The sequence below is a fragment of the Lactuca virosa genome, chromosome 2 (assembly GCF_052849685.1).
Source record: "Lactuca virosa cultivar CGN04683 chromosome 2, Lactuca_virosa_CGN04683_v6, whole genome shotgun sequence".
Taxonomy (NCBI): domain Eukaryota; kingdom Viridiplantae; phylum Streptophyta; class Magnoliopsida; order Asterales; family Asteraceae; genus Lactuca; species Lactuca virosa.
Genome location: NC_136427.1, coordinates 5,590,026 through 5,605,576, shown reverse-complemented (window position 1 = coordinate 5,605,576; position 15,551 = coordinate 5,590,026). Strand labels below are relative to the sequence as shown.

At 34.7% G+C, this 15,551-nt stretch overlaps 1 protein-coding gene across 2 annotated transcripts; it reads right to left on the bottom strand.

The window, feature by feature from the left end:
* Positions 1 to 322: 322 nt before the first annotated feature.
* Positions 323 to 6,531, bottom strand: LOC145158846 (serine/threonine-protein kinase/endoribonuclease IRE1b-like). 2 transcript variants are annotated; one of them, XM_079077702.1, is made up of 6 exons: positions 6,236 to 6,531; positions 5,421 to 5,658; positions 3,970 to 5,162; positions 2,865 to 3,037; positions 1,844 to 2,090; positions 323 to 890 (listed from the first exon to the last, which is right to left on the bottom strand). In XM_079077702.1, exons 1-6 carry the CDS (start codon positions 6,400 to 6,402, stop codon positions 440 to 442), a joined length of 2,469 nt encoding a protein of 822 aa, XP_078933828.1. In that variant the 5' UTR covers positions 6,403 to 6,531; the 3' UTR covers positions 323 to 439. The 2 variants fall into 2 exon arrangements, with proteins under 2 accessions (XP_078933828.1, XP_078933829.1); XM_079077703.1 differs by lacking the exon at positions 6,236 to 6,531 and having other exon boundaries at positions 5,421 to 5,502; positions 5,594 to 5,652.
* Between the last annotated feature and the right edge of the window lie 9,020 nt (positions 6,532 to 15,551).

Genomic DNA, 15,551 nt, shown 5'->3' with positions numbered 1-15,551 from the left:
ATAAACTTTATTGTTATAACTATGTAGATTGTTAAAAATATAATCTCCTAATAAGGAAAAAAAAATGAGAAAGAAATAACTTTTGAATGTTATAAACTTATAATATATAATTAATTATTGCATTTATCCTTGAAATATAAGTACATTGCAATCACCGATAGTAAATCAAATATATTGCCATTACTTAAAGAAATACAAGTGCATTGAAAAACCAAAAAATATACATCTACGTTGCTTTTATAAGTAAAAAATAAAAGAGATTGTCAATTTTGATAGTAATAGTGGAGTACTTGCCCATATTCATTAGTATTGGGATAAGATATAATAAATTCAGAAGCCATCTTTTTAGTTAAAATATATATATATATATACACCATGTCACATTTCCTAACAAAAATAAAAAAACCATCATCAACATTCAACAAACACTTTATATAACTTAAAACTTCCCTTCTCTATAATACTTATGAAGAAACTCTTCATATCCACAATATTCTTTCAAAACCTTATACACTTCCATAACAAGCCTCGGAAACCGACTACTAAAATACCCTTCAAACCCCGTGGGGACCACACCCAACACACTTTGCAATTCTTTCGGGAGTTCTCTATAATGATTCAATTTGTTTCTTATAACGCGTAATAAATCACGTACGCTATCATATTTGTATTTTCTGTAACGCCCGATGTCGGTTAGGAGAGTGTTGTCTAGTTTTTCGTCCCATTTGCCACCTAAGGCTTGTGGGCCCGTGGCTTCGAGTGATTTTAGAAGATTGGAATTTGTTTCACGGTCTTCTAACTCTACGCGGTCGCTTGCGTCTCGGAGGAAGGAGAGACGGGTCTCCGCGTCCCAGAAGAGCGGGTGGTTGTAGACTTCTGCGGCTTTTGGTCTGGATAGGTGAAAACATAAGGGTAAAATCGTACTATTGCTATTTTATTGATTTAGTGAGTCGACTAGTTTCTATAGTAATTAAACCATTATACTTTTTCTGACGGTTTAAAACGTTATTTTTCATGGGTATATGATTTTGAAGGAAGGCAAAATACCAAAAGCATGACGTATCAATTTAGCTTAAGTAAATTACACGAATGGTCAATATGGTTTAGGGTAATTTGTGCGTTTGGTCCCTAACTCATTTTTTTAACTCGGAAGGTCCCTACTGTTTGTTTTTGTTACGCGCTTGGTCCTTGTCTTACCTAAAAAGACTATTTTGCCCTTGATTTTTTTATTTATTTAAATAAACACACCCCCAACCCCACCCCCCTCACCTTACCTTACCTATCCACCATTTTTCCCTATTTAAATAATGTCTTTTTAGGTAAGACAAGGACCAAGCGCGTAACAAAAACAAATAGTAGGGACCTTCCGAGTTAAAAAAATAAATTTGGGACCAAGCACGCAAATTACCCCAAACCATAGGGACCATTTGTGTAATTTACTCGTTTAGCTATTTAATTGTTGTTTTGTAGTATTCAAATTTAAACCATTATTTTTTACTGTTTGTAAACCCATTTTTTAGTAGTATATAAATTTTGTACTGTTTAAAATAACCAATTTCCCCGTTTCATGGTTTTGGAAAAAAACTATACTTGACAATTTTATCAATTTAGCAAATAAACTAATCATATTTTCATGATCTATATATTATAATACTAGAGTGGCTAAATTGATAAAATAGTAAAAGTTGCAAAAAAAAAAAGGGTTTTTAAATGATCAAATGAAAGTATAATGTTAAGTGACTTAAATCAATATAATTAATCGTGAAAGTAAAGTTGTGCTCTATTGTGTTTAATATGAAAACAGTTTTATCATGTTAGAAAACATTTTAGATATTGTATATACCTGAATTGTGGATCCGGATGTAGGAGGTGGGAGATGAGATGAAAAGCTTCTGGAATATTATCCACCAAGAAAAGATCTTTTCGATCATTCACAATGTTTATATCGCGCTCAAGCATGTCACCAAATGGGTGTCTACCACCAGTGATACAGAAGAACAGCAAACACCCAAAACTGAATAAATCCACAGCACGTGTTTGCCTTTCATTCCGAAGTTGCTCCGGTGCTTGCCACCCTGAACTCCCATAACCTAAATGCAAATATTATAAACATTTATTTAAAAAATATATAAAATAAAATAAAGTCGCTATAGTTATTCAAATAGGGATAAGTAAGTTTTCAGTTTTTAGTTGTTCCTTATTATAGCATTGTACTTTTTTTTCTTTATTACTGCATTGTACTCTTAAACGGTTCCTTATTACAGCATTGCACTTCGAAATTTTACTCATTATATGAATGAGATTATAGTTAATTAGTTATGATGTCATGGCAGTATGGCACAAGGTAATGTTTTTATGCAATGTCATTGTGTATGTAGATTGTAGAGCTTACACGTGTAAAATACTGCTGACGTGTCAAAAAATTTAGGATTTTTTGAATTTTTTTTACAAGAAGTCCATATCATACGAGATTTAGATCACTAATAATGATATGAACATATGAAATGAAATTTATAACTTTTTTTTTTTGAAAAAACTCTCCATAATGTCAGATACTTTTTTTATAAAAACTACCCTTTCTCTCATCTTGGCTATAGTTTTTTTTTTTTTTTTTGGAAATATCTAATATGGACAATGACGTAGCTCAAACAAAATGTTAACTTGTGCCATGTCATCATAATTTGAATCTCATTGCTACAATGGGTAAATGTTTTTTAAGTCCAATTCTCTAATAATTTGAAAGTGCAATTCTATATTAAGAAACAATTGGAAACTACATTGCTATTATTTCATTTTGCACCAATTCAAATATTAGTAAAGTAATCTATCATCATAATGAAAATATAAAAAAGAAGACTACTTGCCTGTTGTGGTTTTGGTTAAAGAAGATTTGTTGTCAGATAGGCGTTTGCTAATGCCCATATCAGAGACCTTTGCACTAATGGAACTATCTTTGCGTATTAAGACATTTTGAGGCTTTAAATCCCGGTGAATAATTCCAAGCTCATGTAAATGGGCAAGTCCAGTAACTGTATCCCTGCAATTTTTATTTGTTAAAAGATATTATAAGTTAAAAATAAATTCTAGTAGTGTTGCATCTATCAGCCAAAAAAAAAAAAAAGAAGAATGGCTACATAATAAGTTGTTTCTTTTTGACTTAATGGAGACATGGGTTAATCTAATAAGCTATATATGAATAGTTCTTGTAGACTCATAGAAAAAACGACTTGGTAGAGAAATTCAGGAAAATGAGGCTTTCCCCATTAAGACATAGCAGTTTACAAATTTTGGAAGAAATAGCAACGTATTGTCATGTATGTGTTTATCATAGAACTCTACTTCATTTCTTCCTATTACAGCATTGTACTTCGAAAAATCTACCCATTTATAGGAATGTTATCCAAACACAAAGCAACTTTCACTTCTAAGATTGAGTAGATTTTCAAGTACAAAGAAGAAAAAAAAAATAGTAATACAATGCTGTAATTTGGTAGATTTTGTGAAATATAAAGTTGTAATAAAAAGAAATGAATGGAAGATCCTATAACAAACATATAAATGAAAAAACATTGCTATAATTTCCATTGATTTGATTATTATATTTATAGCATTATACCTTTATTTATTCCTGGTAAACATTGTACTTTGAAAACACCATCCAAATACAAAGCAACTTTAACTATTATAATTGGGTAGAATTTTCAAAAAACAATATCTTAGTAAGAAAAATATTTGAAAATGCTATGCAAAAATTGGGTGTATTTTTCAAAGTATAATGTGTTAATAAAAAAATGAAAGTACAATGTTCTAAACTGTAATTGAAATAGATGAAAGTAAGATGCTATAATTAACAATTAAACGAAAATACATTGTAAAATTTTCCATTTTCCCATGTTTATAGTGATATTCTCAAATATTTCTTAAAAATCATCTATCCTACTAAGGAGGGAAAAGGAAACATGGTCTAACCTCATTACTTTCAGCAAAACTGGAGAAGGATACCCGTTAGGCTTCCATAATTTCAAATCTTTGAATACTTCCATTGTCGATTGCAATTCAACATTCAAATCACCATGTAACAATATCAAATCATGCAAACTACATACACATCGTTCAAGTGCAATATAAACAAAATCTTGATCATACTCAACCCCATGCCACCTAACAATATTAGGATGTTGATCAGATACAATCAGATTTTGTATCTCTTTTAATGCCACATCATGATGCACCTTCACAATCCTTTTCACAGCAACAGCTCTACCATCATAAATTCCCTCCAATACAACTGTTCCATTACTTCCCTTCCCAATTTCTTTATTAAAAACCAATAACTTCCCAATTTTTCGTTCAGAAATTACGTGATTATTTCCTCCAGATTTCCGGGTTTTTTTCTTTTTGGATGGTGTTACATTTTGCACCTTAATTACACTAACCACCTCTTTTACTTTCTTCTCTTTCCTCAAAAAATTCCATAAATAAAAGATGAATGCTATCAAGAACGAAACCCCAGCAACCAAAAACCCATGCAAGTTGACAAGAAGACTACTCAGATTTTCAGTCTTGTTACTATGATGAATTTGAGGGGGTATTTCGTAAATATGTCGAGGCTTAGCGGGCAAATATGGAACAATTTGTTGGGGCATTTCATCATCAGGAGGAGGTAGGGCAAATGTTTGACCACCATTAATTGACATTTCTAGCTTGCTGACCATAAAAATTGACTCCAATTCACGGGGATCACGAACACGAAAAACCGGATAATTTGTCTGACAAAAATCTTGCATTCCACCTAAAAAGGTATTTGATCCATGACATTGAGAAGCTTCAAAATCAGCAAACATGAGATACCATAAAACATTTCCGGTTGTTGATGATGAATATTTTAGCTCATAGTCAAACCTCTTGATGTAGAGAAGTTGGTCATGGTCAACAGGGTCAAAGTCCAATGTGGTTGGGTCATTCCATTTGTTAGCATCTTTCTTTAGTATTATGGAATTTTGTTCGGGGGTTTGACCTCCGTTTGACTTGAAGGTGTAAATTATTTTACCGGTTTGTGGGTCAACAAGGAATACAGTTGTCTTTTTTGAACCTAAGAGAACTCCATCAACTGAAACATGTGGAGTACGTCCGATTAACTCTTCTACTCCAAATGGAAGTTTCTGGGTACCATAAGAAAATGTAAGATCATAGTGCATTCAATGGCATAAAAAGATCATTATCTTCTGTAAGACAACCTATTTCGTATTATTGAACTATAACATAAGCAAAATGGATATGTTTGTGTCTCAGAGTTGCACCAAATGTTGAAAACTAACAATCTTTCTTGAAGAAATGCTAAATCAAACCTAAGATTTGCAAGAAGGATGAATAGCACACATTGAAAACAAAGATACATTAATAGGAGTGTATTTGCTGACCTCTGCTTTAGTGTTCTTGGCATGGATATAGAGTTGCCAGTCATCTCCACAATCTATATAGAACTTATTGTGCTGCTGCTGCCTAGAGGAATTATGCTCATCATCCTCCAAATTAACAGCTTGATGTGAATCATATATTGGTGCTCCAGATGGAAAAGACCAAAGAATTTTACCTGAACTGATATCTACTTGGTATAATGTGCCATCTGGTGCAGCCACCAATATAGCATCCTGTTTACTGAATGGAAAACATGGCATAAAAGATATTTCAATGACATTATAAAGGTATGTATGCAATTTGTTAACATATGCCAAAAAAAATCCTACAATGCATAATCTGTTGAAAAAAAGATCAATTAGTTAATCCTTCATGTGCTTTCTCCAGCATTTCTAAATTTCAAAAACAAGCTTCGGTTCTTCAAGGAAATCTTATTAGTTTTCATAATTATATAGACAAAGCCCCAGAAGGTTTGCTAAATTCTTTTAAGATCATAAGTGTTTGATTGACCTATAAATTTATTTAAATCTCAGAAAATAAAATTAAAGAAAAAGGTATAGACTTCTTATAGATCATTTTCAAGTGGGGGAGATCTTGTGTGAAAAGGCAGCGACTTTACAACCTTATAGTTTGAATGAAATGGAAAAAATTTGTTAATGGAGATTTCCACACAATCAAACAAAATCACTATACTAAAAAGATCAATTAATGAGCCATCTCGAATTCATGGATTTTGCTAACAATCTACTATAATAAAGCCCTAATCCCAAAATCCTAAATCCCTTCATGTAAAAGCAAAAGCAATTGAACTACTTACGGTGTTGAGTTGATCTTGGCCGGAAGCGGCGGCGGAAGATGAAATTGATACGTAACAGTAGAATCGGACGTCGTTGAAGGCGGCGGGAGCACCGGCAGACTCCCATATGCCGCTGGAATCACGGCCAAAAGGCGCAAAAGTGAAATTAGAGGTCCTCTCATTCTCATTTTAGTAAGATGACTTGTAAATTATTCACCATTTAATTGAAAGGGGGTATTCGATTTGCTCTGACGATTGGATATGTGGGGTTTTGTGAAGAATCTGACTCCTCTCCATCAATATATCCATTATCAATTGCTTCTCTTTGACCCCAAAACCTTTTTCCAAAACGTTCGTCTGTTACCGTCTAAAAATTAATTGCACAAATAGTCCCTTAATTATGTTCAAAGCTCAAAATAAGTCCCTATATGTTTTAAGCAAACACCATACTAGTCAACACGTTGAATCCAATTCCATATCTTGTTTGGTTAGCGGTGGTGGTGGCGGTGGTGGTGGTGGCGGCGGTGGTGGGTGATGGTAATGGTGGTGGTGGCAGTTGTAACATCCCAAAACAGCATAAAAATTTGCATCTTTAATTCATCAAATCACATAGTATTTGTTCCAAATACCCATCATGGTAAAAATGTATCATAATCAGAGTACATTAACAATCATCATGCGGAAAATCATCAGGGGAAATGTTATGCAGTCAAGCCGGGTCCTTCCCTTTGGAACTGGAATTACCTGAAAGTGTTTAAACCACAAAAGCGTAAGCACAAAGCCTAGGTCTTGTTTGATAGTTGTTGTCTTGGAAAGTGTTGTCTGGGAAAGTGCTGTCTGGGAAAGTTTTCTGTCTGGGAAAGAAATCATGTTGTTTGATTGTACATCTGATTAACTGTGTTGAATGATGAAAAATGACCATATTACTCTTCTCTTCTATACTGTGATGGATGAAGTTGCTAAATAATTATAAAAACATACAAATTGTCATACAAAGTTTAAATGATTACACAATAATCATTTAAAAATCCAAATATAAATTGTCATACAAAGTAATTAAACACAAATCAATTAAAATCCAACTAGAAACATACTGAAATTTGAAAATAACATACTAATTTGCATATAATTCTAAACTAAATCAGGTGAAAATAATTGATTAGCAATTTGCTCACGCAAAGAAGCCATGTATTCAATGGCTTCTGAACCGCATTCTATGCCTTATGTGTTTTCGCCCTCAATTCCTCCATCTTCCACATCAGGATTAACCATAACGTTCTCTTCAAAATTTGCAAATAACTTATCTTGGATATTGTATCACCTTATAAAATTATGGACTGCGACACAAGCAATGACTATGTCTCTTTGTATCGGAAAAGGATAAGGAGTCATTTGTTTTAAGATTGGGAATCTCGCCTTCAATACACCATAAGCACGCTCAATAAAATTTCTAAGTCGTGCATGAGCATGATTGAACCTTTCTTCTTTAGTTAAAGCCCATCGTCTTCGAAAATCAACTAACTAATACCTTGTACATTGGTGTGGAGCCATGAACTCACAAGTGTTGGTATATGCGGCGTCACAAAGTTAATATTTATCTGTAGGTGAGTGACATTTATTATATAAAGAATATAGATAATAAAACTTACATAAAGAATATAAATAATAAAACTTATATAAAGATTATAAACCTGGCGAAGGGAATGGAAATCTGGAAGTCGGATTGAATGCAACTTCTTTCAAAACTCTTGAATCATGTGCTATGCCTTCCCATCCAACCCATACAAAGGTGAATATCATATCAAAATCACAAATTCCTGATACATTTTGATAACATTCACCTTTTTTTCTTCCCCTATATCGCGTTTGTTGATCAACGGGCACAACTGCATGTACAAGAGTTCCATCTAGTGCACCTATTGCTCTGGAAAATATGGCTTTTAACCGTCTATGTCGTTCTAAGAAATGTCTTTTTGGAGTAGGAATTGTTGGTACTATAATTTCTTTCACAAAACACATCATTGCAGTTAGGACCTCGTGAAAACATTGATGAATGGTTTGTGTGGAGTGATGAAATCTTCCATTAACCGCTAGAAAATGTTCATTATATCCTATAACATGTAAAAACATAGTCATCTTATCTTCAATTCTTATCATCCTACTAGCTTGCAACCAACTTCTTTGCGTAAAGTGATTGCATAATAATACAAATGCCTCTTATGTAAGATGCATCATATTATAACATTGTATAGGGCATCCGTGTATCAAATCTTGTGTATATGCGTACCTGCTCGAATCGTTATCTCTTATTCTATGAATTTTGTTTAGCCTTGCCCGGTTTAACCTCAACCAATACCACACAAGTAAAAGAAAAGCTAAAGCTTCACCATTCGAAATCATACTTGACTTGTAAAAAACAATTACGTATAACATGTCAAATGTGAAATAAATAACAACCAAAATTTATCCAATAACAAAAGTCATGCACCAAAATTTATCCAATAACAAAAGTCATGCATGATTAATTTATCCAATAACAAAACTCATGCATATAAAATTCAATAAACATAACATAACAAAAGTCATCAAACATAATTTTCAAATGTCATGCAACAAAGAACTAGTAAATTGATCAAACGTAACATCTAAAAAGGCGTCAAAGGTAACCAAACTTCTTTCCCTTACTCATCACCCACGACTCACAAGTAGTAGGCTTAATTTGTAGCCAAACTTGTTGGATTAGTTGTCTAAGCCCATAACTATAATTGGTATGTACTTGAATTGATAGTAGCACAATCATTTTGGGTTGGCTTCATACTAGCAACTTGACAGGATGATTAATTGAGGAAGAGGAAGAATTTACTAATTTGATTAATAAATTGAAATAAATGATTTATTAATATATTATGGAAATAATATATTAATTAGAAGTCATATTATTAATTAATATTTAATCAGAAATTAATTTGGAATTAATTTTCGGATTAAAAGAATTAATTGAAAGTGCAGTGACTAAAGTGTAATTGTTCAATAGTTGAGCAAAAGGGTCCAGAACCTTCCTAGAGGAAGGGTGGATGGTTTAAATGGGAGAATTCTAGAATTCTAGGATTTCTAGAATTATCTCATAAGGATAAACAAAGAGATGGATAATTACCAAGTTTAAAATATTAATATTTTAATCAGATAAGGTTTATCCATGGACTGCTTGGTGTACTATATAAAGGGTCCCTAACCCTCATAATTTCGGCCATGATTCCTTAGAAGAAAAAACGAAATTTACCTCCTCTCTCCTCCTCTTATAATCATCCTTTTACTTGGTGTGTTTGTGAGCCATTAGAGGTGTTACACTTATGACACTTGTTCTCAAAGTTCAAGATCTTCAAGGATTTCATTGTTATTACAATATAACAAGAAAGGTATGTATTCTAATCTTTGTTTTGTCAATTTCAAAACCATTAGAAGCATGCTAGGGTTTCTAGTTTTTGTGTTCAATGCTTGTATGTCTAATAGAGAAAACGTAGATCCAACAATTAGGGTTGCATGCACACATAGGGATTGTTGTGCTCAAAACCCATCAAAACTTTCCTAAGAGCAATCTTGTGTCTTTCATCTTCTTCCCCGCCCCCCCCCCCCCCAAAAAAAAAAAAAAAAAAAAAACAATCCCACTTTTGCAATTTATCCATACATGCTTCTACATCAATATCCATTTCACTTTTATGATTTTGTTCACTTCTTTGATTTTGTTCCACCAACGTCCTTGTAAACTTGATGATTTCATCCTCAACATATAGTGCCCTTGTATTTCTCTTGTTTCCACCACCTTCATGGATACATGCTGTAACATCCCAAGTCCAGGTATACCTTGTGAACCTTGATCTTTTGAGCTATTGTCTATTTTGGCCCTTATTATAAAAAGGGTGAAAAACGAGTACGCTGGGCGTACCTGAGGTGTACGCTTATCGTACTCGTCAGCGTGCAAGTGACGCGGAGACCACCTAGTACGTTGGGCGTACTAGGCCCAGAATGAAAACCCTAATCTAGGGTGAGTCCCCTATTTAAAGGATATGATGGCCTCATTTCTGGCCACCATTCTCAGACAACAAACCCTAAGTGTGCCCTAACCCTCGTTTTGGAGCTTGTGAGTGTATTTATGAGCCTTTGAGAGTTCTTGTGTGTTCTTGAAGATAAGAGAAAGCCTTGAAGAAGAAGGAGTGGGAATCCAAGCTTCTAGATCCGAGCATATCTGATGTGGGAGCTTCTTATAGAGGTATAAAGCTTCAAACTTTACCTCTCTTTTGTTATGAGCATACTAATAGAGCATTTTAGGGTTTTGTCCCAAAAAGGTGGAGACTTGATGAGATCTTGAACTCTAGAGATTAGGGCCTCCCCCTTTTGGACATATGAGTGATGTAATGTCATAAAAATACAATCTTGGACATTGGAATCACTCCATGCATGAGTTATGAGCTCCTTGAGACAAAAGAGTGCATATTTTGAGGGTTGGTGACCATTTCAGCCATGCAAAGGCTTAAAGTCACTGACTTTATGGGTTAAGAGCTATTAGAGAGTCTGGATCTACGATATGAGCCAAGGTCTTAACTGTTTAAGACCAAATGAGTGAGAAAGAGGAAACTGGATAGTACGTCGGGCGTAACTTCCAGTACACGCAGCGTAGGGTCGTGCTTCCCCGATGCCTGCTTGGCAGCCGAGTACGCCCAGCGTAGAGATGGAGTAAGCGCATCGTACTCCCTGCCGTTGACTTTTGTTGACCTTTAGGGTTTGGTCAAATTGTGGACTATTAAGCCTATAGAGGGGTAAAATAGTCCTTTACCCTTCTGTGAGTTTTTAGAAGGGTTAGTCTAGCTTCTTGAGGGCCTTTATTAATTAGGGATAATTATTATATGTGTTAGGCGGAGGCTAGACCGGTGGTTAGAGTTCGAGATTTCCGAATACGAGATTTTCACTTGCTAGCTTACGAGGTGAGTCTTCTCACTATAATTTACCATGAGTGGTATTTTCGTGTGACTGAGATATCTTATGTGCTTATCCGTTTATTGAGATATCCTGGTATTTGTTTGAGATAAGCATAATGTGTATTGTATTGAGTTGCTGAGTTGAGGGACCAGTGGGTCCAACTGAGTTGTGGGACCGGAGGGCCCCATTGAGACACATTGACCGGAGGGTCTTATTGAGTTTGAGCCTCGAGTGGCTAACGAGCTGTGTGTGGTATTTTGGGGAACTCACTAAGCTTTGTGTTTACCGTGTTATGTGTTATGTGTTTCAGGTAGTTCGAGGATCGCGGGAAGGCACCGGTATTATTGTACACACTGGCGAGAGACAATTTTATGATTCTGGGATTGTGATTTACATTGTGGATTGTTGACATTTTAGACACTTGTGATTTTGAGATTGAAAAATGAGTTTTATTGTGTTTTGAAAATGAAAATTTTGTTTGAAAAATTACGTCGTTACAAGTTGGTATCAGAGCCTTGGTTTGAGGGATTCGGATGCACCTCCGGGTGTGTTTGGACTCAAACTGAGGATTTGAGAAAGATTTTCAAAAGAGATAAATTTTTCTAAAAATTAGAAAGAGTTTAAGAGCAAACGAGTTGGAGCAGTGTGTACAATCAGCCAGAGCCCGAGTAGTGATTTCCCAAAACACCCTTACTTTTGTGTTATAAGATATTTATGATATACTATGAGGTATTGTAGTGACATAAGAACATGGTTTGGCATGCGGAATTAAAGATTGCACAATGAACATGGTGATTTCGGTGTTTAAGAGATGTATTGATTGTATATGGTGTTACACAAAAAGGATCTACATCTAGACTACATAAATAACACACACTTACACACTCAACTTTTACATCCCTCAAGCACACCTCCATAAGTGGTATGAACCCACCTTATATAGAGGTGTTTACATGTCTCTCTCTCTCTCAGTCTCTATCTCTCATGTGTCATAAGGCTAATACTCCACATGCAAGTGGGTTTTACAAAAGTCAAAAATTACAAAGTCATTCATGGAAAACTTTGTACCCCAACATTCTCCCCCTCAAAGTTAGGAATGAATGACCCACTTCAAATCTTCCAAAATCGAGCAACTACGCGATCCGAGCCTCAAGGGTGACACATGTCGAAACGAACTTCAATCTTCAATTCTTCCATGATTCTTCAATTTGGGCTCTAGGATGTGAGACCGTACAAACCGAGCATCAACGAATGATCACGAGCTTCTTAAACTCCAAATTGATCACCAAAAGTTGAGCATAAAGCACACCCCAAAAATCTTCAATAAAACCAAACCCATTTCGAATACATCACTTCCGAACTTCCAATTTCATCATTTCGTAAGCTTCAAAAATTAAGGTCACTTCGGTCTTCAAATCCGCGTAATATGAAAAATTCAAGTTCGAATTTCCATATAAATTTCTCCCCCTTTTTTATAATCGAATTTTGATTATAAAACCTTCAAGGAAATAGAACGTGCTCTATTCAGAATTTTTCGTGTCAAAACTCCCCCTTAACATGTGGCATAAACTTTGTGCTTCAATCCGGAAAATCCAAAAAATAATCAATTTTTAGCTTCGTTCACGGATCGCCTTTGACAAAATTTCTCAAAATTGGGTAGAAATTGTCAATTTCAAAATTCTGCAGTGACCCGGTGCGCCCAAAACAGCAAAATATGCAAAACTCTCCCCCTTTTCCAAAGCTGGGTAGAAAGCGTCAATTTGCACAAACTGCAGGGGCTTGAAATGCATTTTCTTCAATTTTCAGCAAAAACAGTCCTTTTTTCGAATTTGGGTATGAACCGCCAAACATTCGAAGCCTCAGGGACTATTTTCGAAAATTCTACCATTTATGTTCCAAACATACGAAGAGTTGTCCCAAACATTCGAAAATTCAGAAAATTTTCGAATTTGGGTGAAAAGTGTCAAACATTCGAAACTTCAATTAATTATGGAGGTTGCCAAATATTCGAAAGTTCAGGGGCTGAATTCGAAAATTTTGCTTTTTGATCAAATCATACAAAATTTTGATCATTCATACGAAGCCCTTTTCCATTTGTCAACCATTCGAAATTTGAGGGACTACATTCGAAAATTTTACTTCTCCATTCCAAACATACGAAAATTTTGCATCCAAACATACGAAAATTTTTCCTTCTCTCTCCCCTTCGTACGAAAATCATCTTCCCCAAAATTTTCTCTCTCCTCTTCGTATGATCATAGCACCAAATCCATAACCATATTCACGAATTCGAAGGCATTCGAAGCCTCTTAATGAACAGTAACCTCTTAATCATCCGACCTCTGAATCGAATTATCTCACTTCGTACATTCAACCCAAAATCAAATTTTCATTCTTACAGTTCATCGTTTTTCGTTCATTGACCACATACCCTTCGTTCATTCACTCTTCCCTTTTATTCATCAATCCAAAACACCAACTCCAACCCATCGATCATATAACCAAGACTTTGATTGATCGACTCCAACATTAACTTTGCTTTTCATTCAAGAATTGTCATCAAACATTTGAAAATTGACTCCAAACCCAGTTCACGTTATTATCACAGTACACCACATCGACCAAAATCGACTTTGAATTATCGATTTCAAAAACGAAAACATCAACCCGATTAACATCATGCCTTCACTTTTTCAGTTCAACCATTAGATCCCAAACCATTTAATAACCCATCGAACCTGTTCATCGTCGGTGTATCAACACAAAAGCGAATCATTCAAAATCGACATCAATACACGAACTCGATACCATTCAAAATTGACATTGTTCCCAAATCTTCACTTTTCAGTCAAGATCAGCTCGACATCAGTGACTTTTGACTATCCAAGATCAACAATCGAAGGCTTTTTAACGTCACAACCCTTTACACACGAACAAGAACACATCAAATTTTCGAAATTAAATCCCAAATTAAGTATGATGTCGACATCAATAGCCCATATTCATCTTGCAACAAACGATTTCGACATCCAATTCATCAATTCATTACTTTAAATCTCGACTTTGACTTTCTGCTAAGTTTGACTTTTCGAAATCAACTGTAAGCAAACATGAAATTGATATTTCTAATGCCAAATTTCAGATTAAAACATGAATGTTTCACTGTTCTTCATCACCTTCAAGTGTTCTTGGTGAAGTTCATCCAAATCAAAAACTCAATTTTTGATTTTTTTTTCAATTTTGACTTGATCATAATCGATTTCTGTGATTTAACACAGTATATTGAATCGATTCACAAGAACGAATTAGCAAGTACTTCAAATCGATTAACAGGAACGTGAAGTTGAAAATAAAATTTCAAGAACGAGACACGAATGTCTGATGGTACAACTGGATAAAGTAAGAGACGATGATGAACGATAAACATCAGTGACAGCGAATTTGGATCAAACACATTCAATGTCTTTTGGGCTCAAACGGATACATGAACAGTAATCGAATATTAATTTTGGGCTCAAATCAATCGGATATGAACAGCAAATAGCACGTAATTGGGCTTAACATATGAATAGATGACTTCGGATCTTAACAAACAGAATTTTGGGCTTGAAATTTAATCGATGAACAGTGATTTTCGAAAACTTTTAGAATTTGATTTTATTTAAGAATTTTTGATCTAATCAACAATAAATGGATCAAACAATGGGGTGAAAACTAATTTTGATCCATTGAAACAAAACGATCAAACAATCAAACACGCAACGCACGATTCAAATATTACGAGAGATCATAGAGAGAGACTCACCAAAAATTGCTCAAATTGCGACAAAATTTTGCCAAACCGAAAATCGTTCTTCAAAAATCACCTTGATCTTGAAGACCCGCTCTGATACCAATTGTAGTGACATAAGAACATGGTTTGGCATGCGGAATTAAAGATTGCACAATGAACATGGTGATTTCGGTGTTTAAGAGATGTATTGATTGTATATGGTGTTACACAAAAAGGATCTAGATCTAGACTACATAAATAACACACACTTACACACTCAACTTTTACATCCCTCAAGCACACCTCCATAAGTGGTATGAACCCACCTTATATAGAGGTGTTTACATGTCTCTCTCTCACTCTCTATCTCTCATGTGTCATAAGGCTAATACTCCACATGCAAGTGGGTTTTACAAAAGTCAAACATTACAAAGTCATTCATAGAAAACTTTGTACCCCAACAGATATTATGCATGCTAGAGAGTAGGCTAGGTATTTCATATATTGGGACTATGGTGGCTTGATTTGTGATGCCTTAGCCTAGGGATTTATGTTATCGGTAATTTGCCTTGAGTATGAGCTGAGAATGAG

Excerpts from the sequence above, each read along its gene's own strand:
- LOC145158846 (XM_079077702.1), bottom strand. The coding sequence starts at position 6,402 with ATGAGAATGAGAGGACCTCTAATTTCACTTTTGCGCCTTTTGGCCGTG. Across the intron at positions 5,659-6,235 it reads GCCAAGATCAACTCAACACC|TAAACAGGATGCTATATTGG; the intron begins GTAAGTAGTTCA and ends TTTTCCATTCAG. Across the intron at positions 891-1,843 it reads CATCCGGATCCACAATTCAG|ACCAAAAGCCGCAGAAGTCT; the intron begins GTATATACAATA and ends TCACCTATCCAG.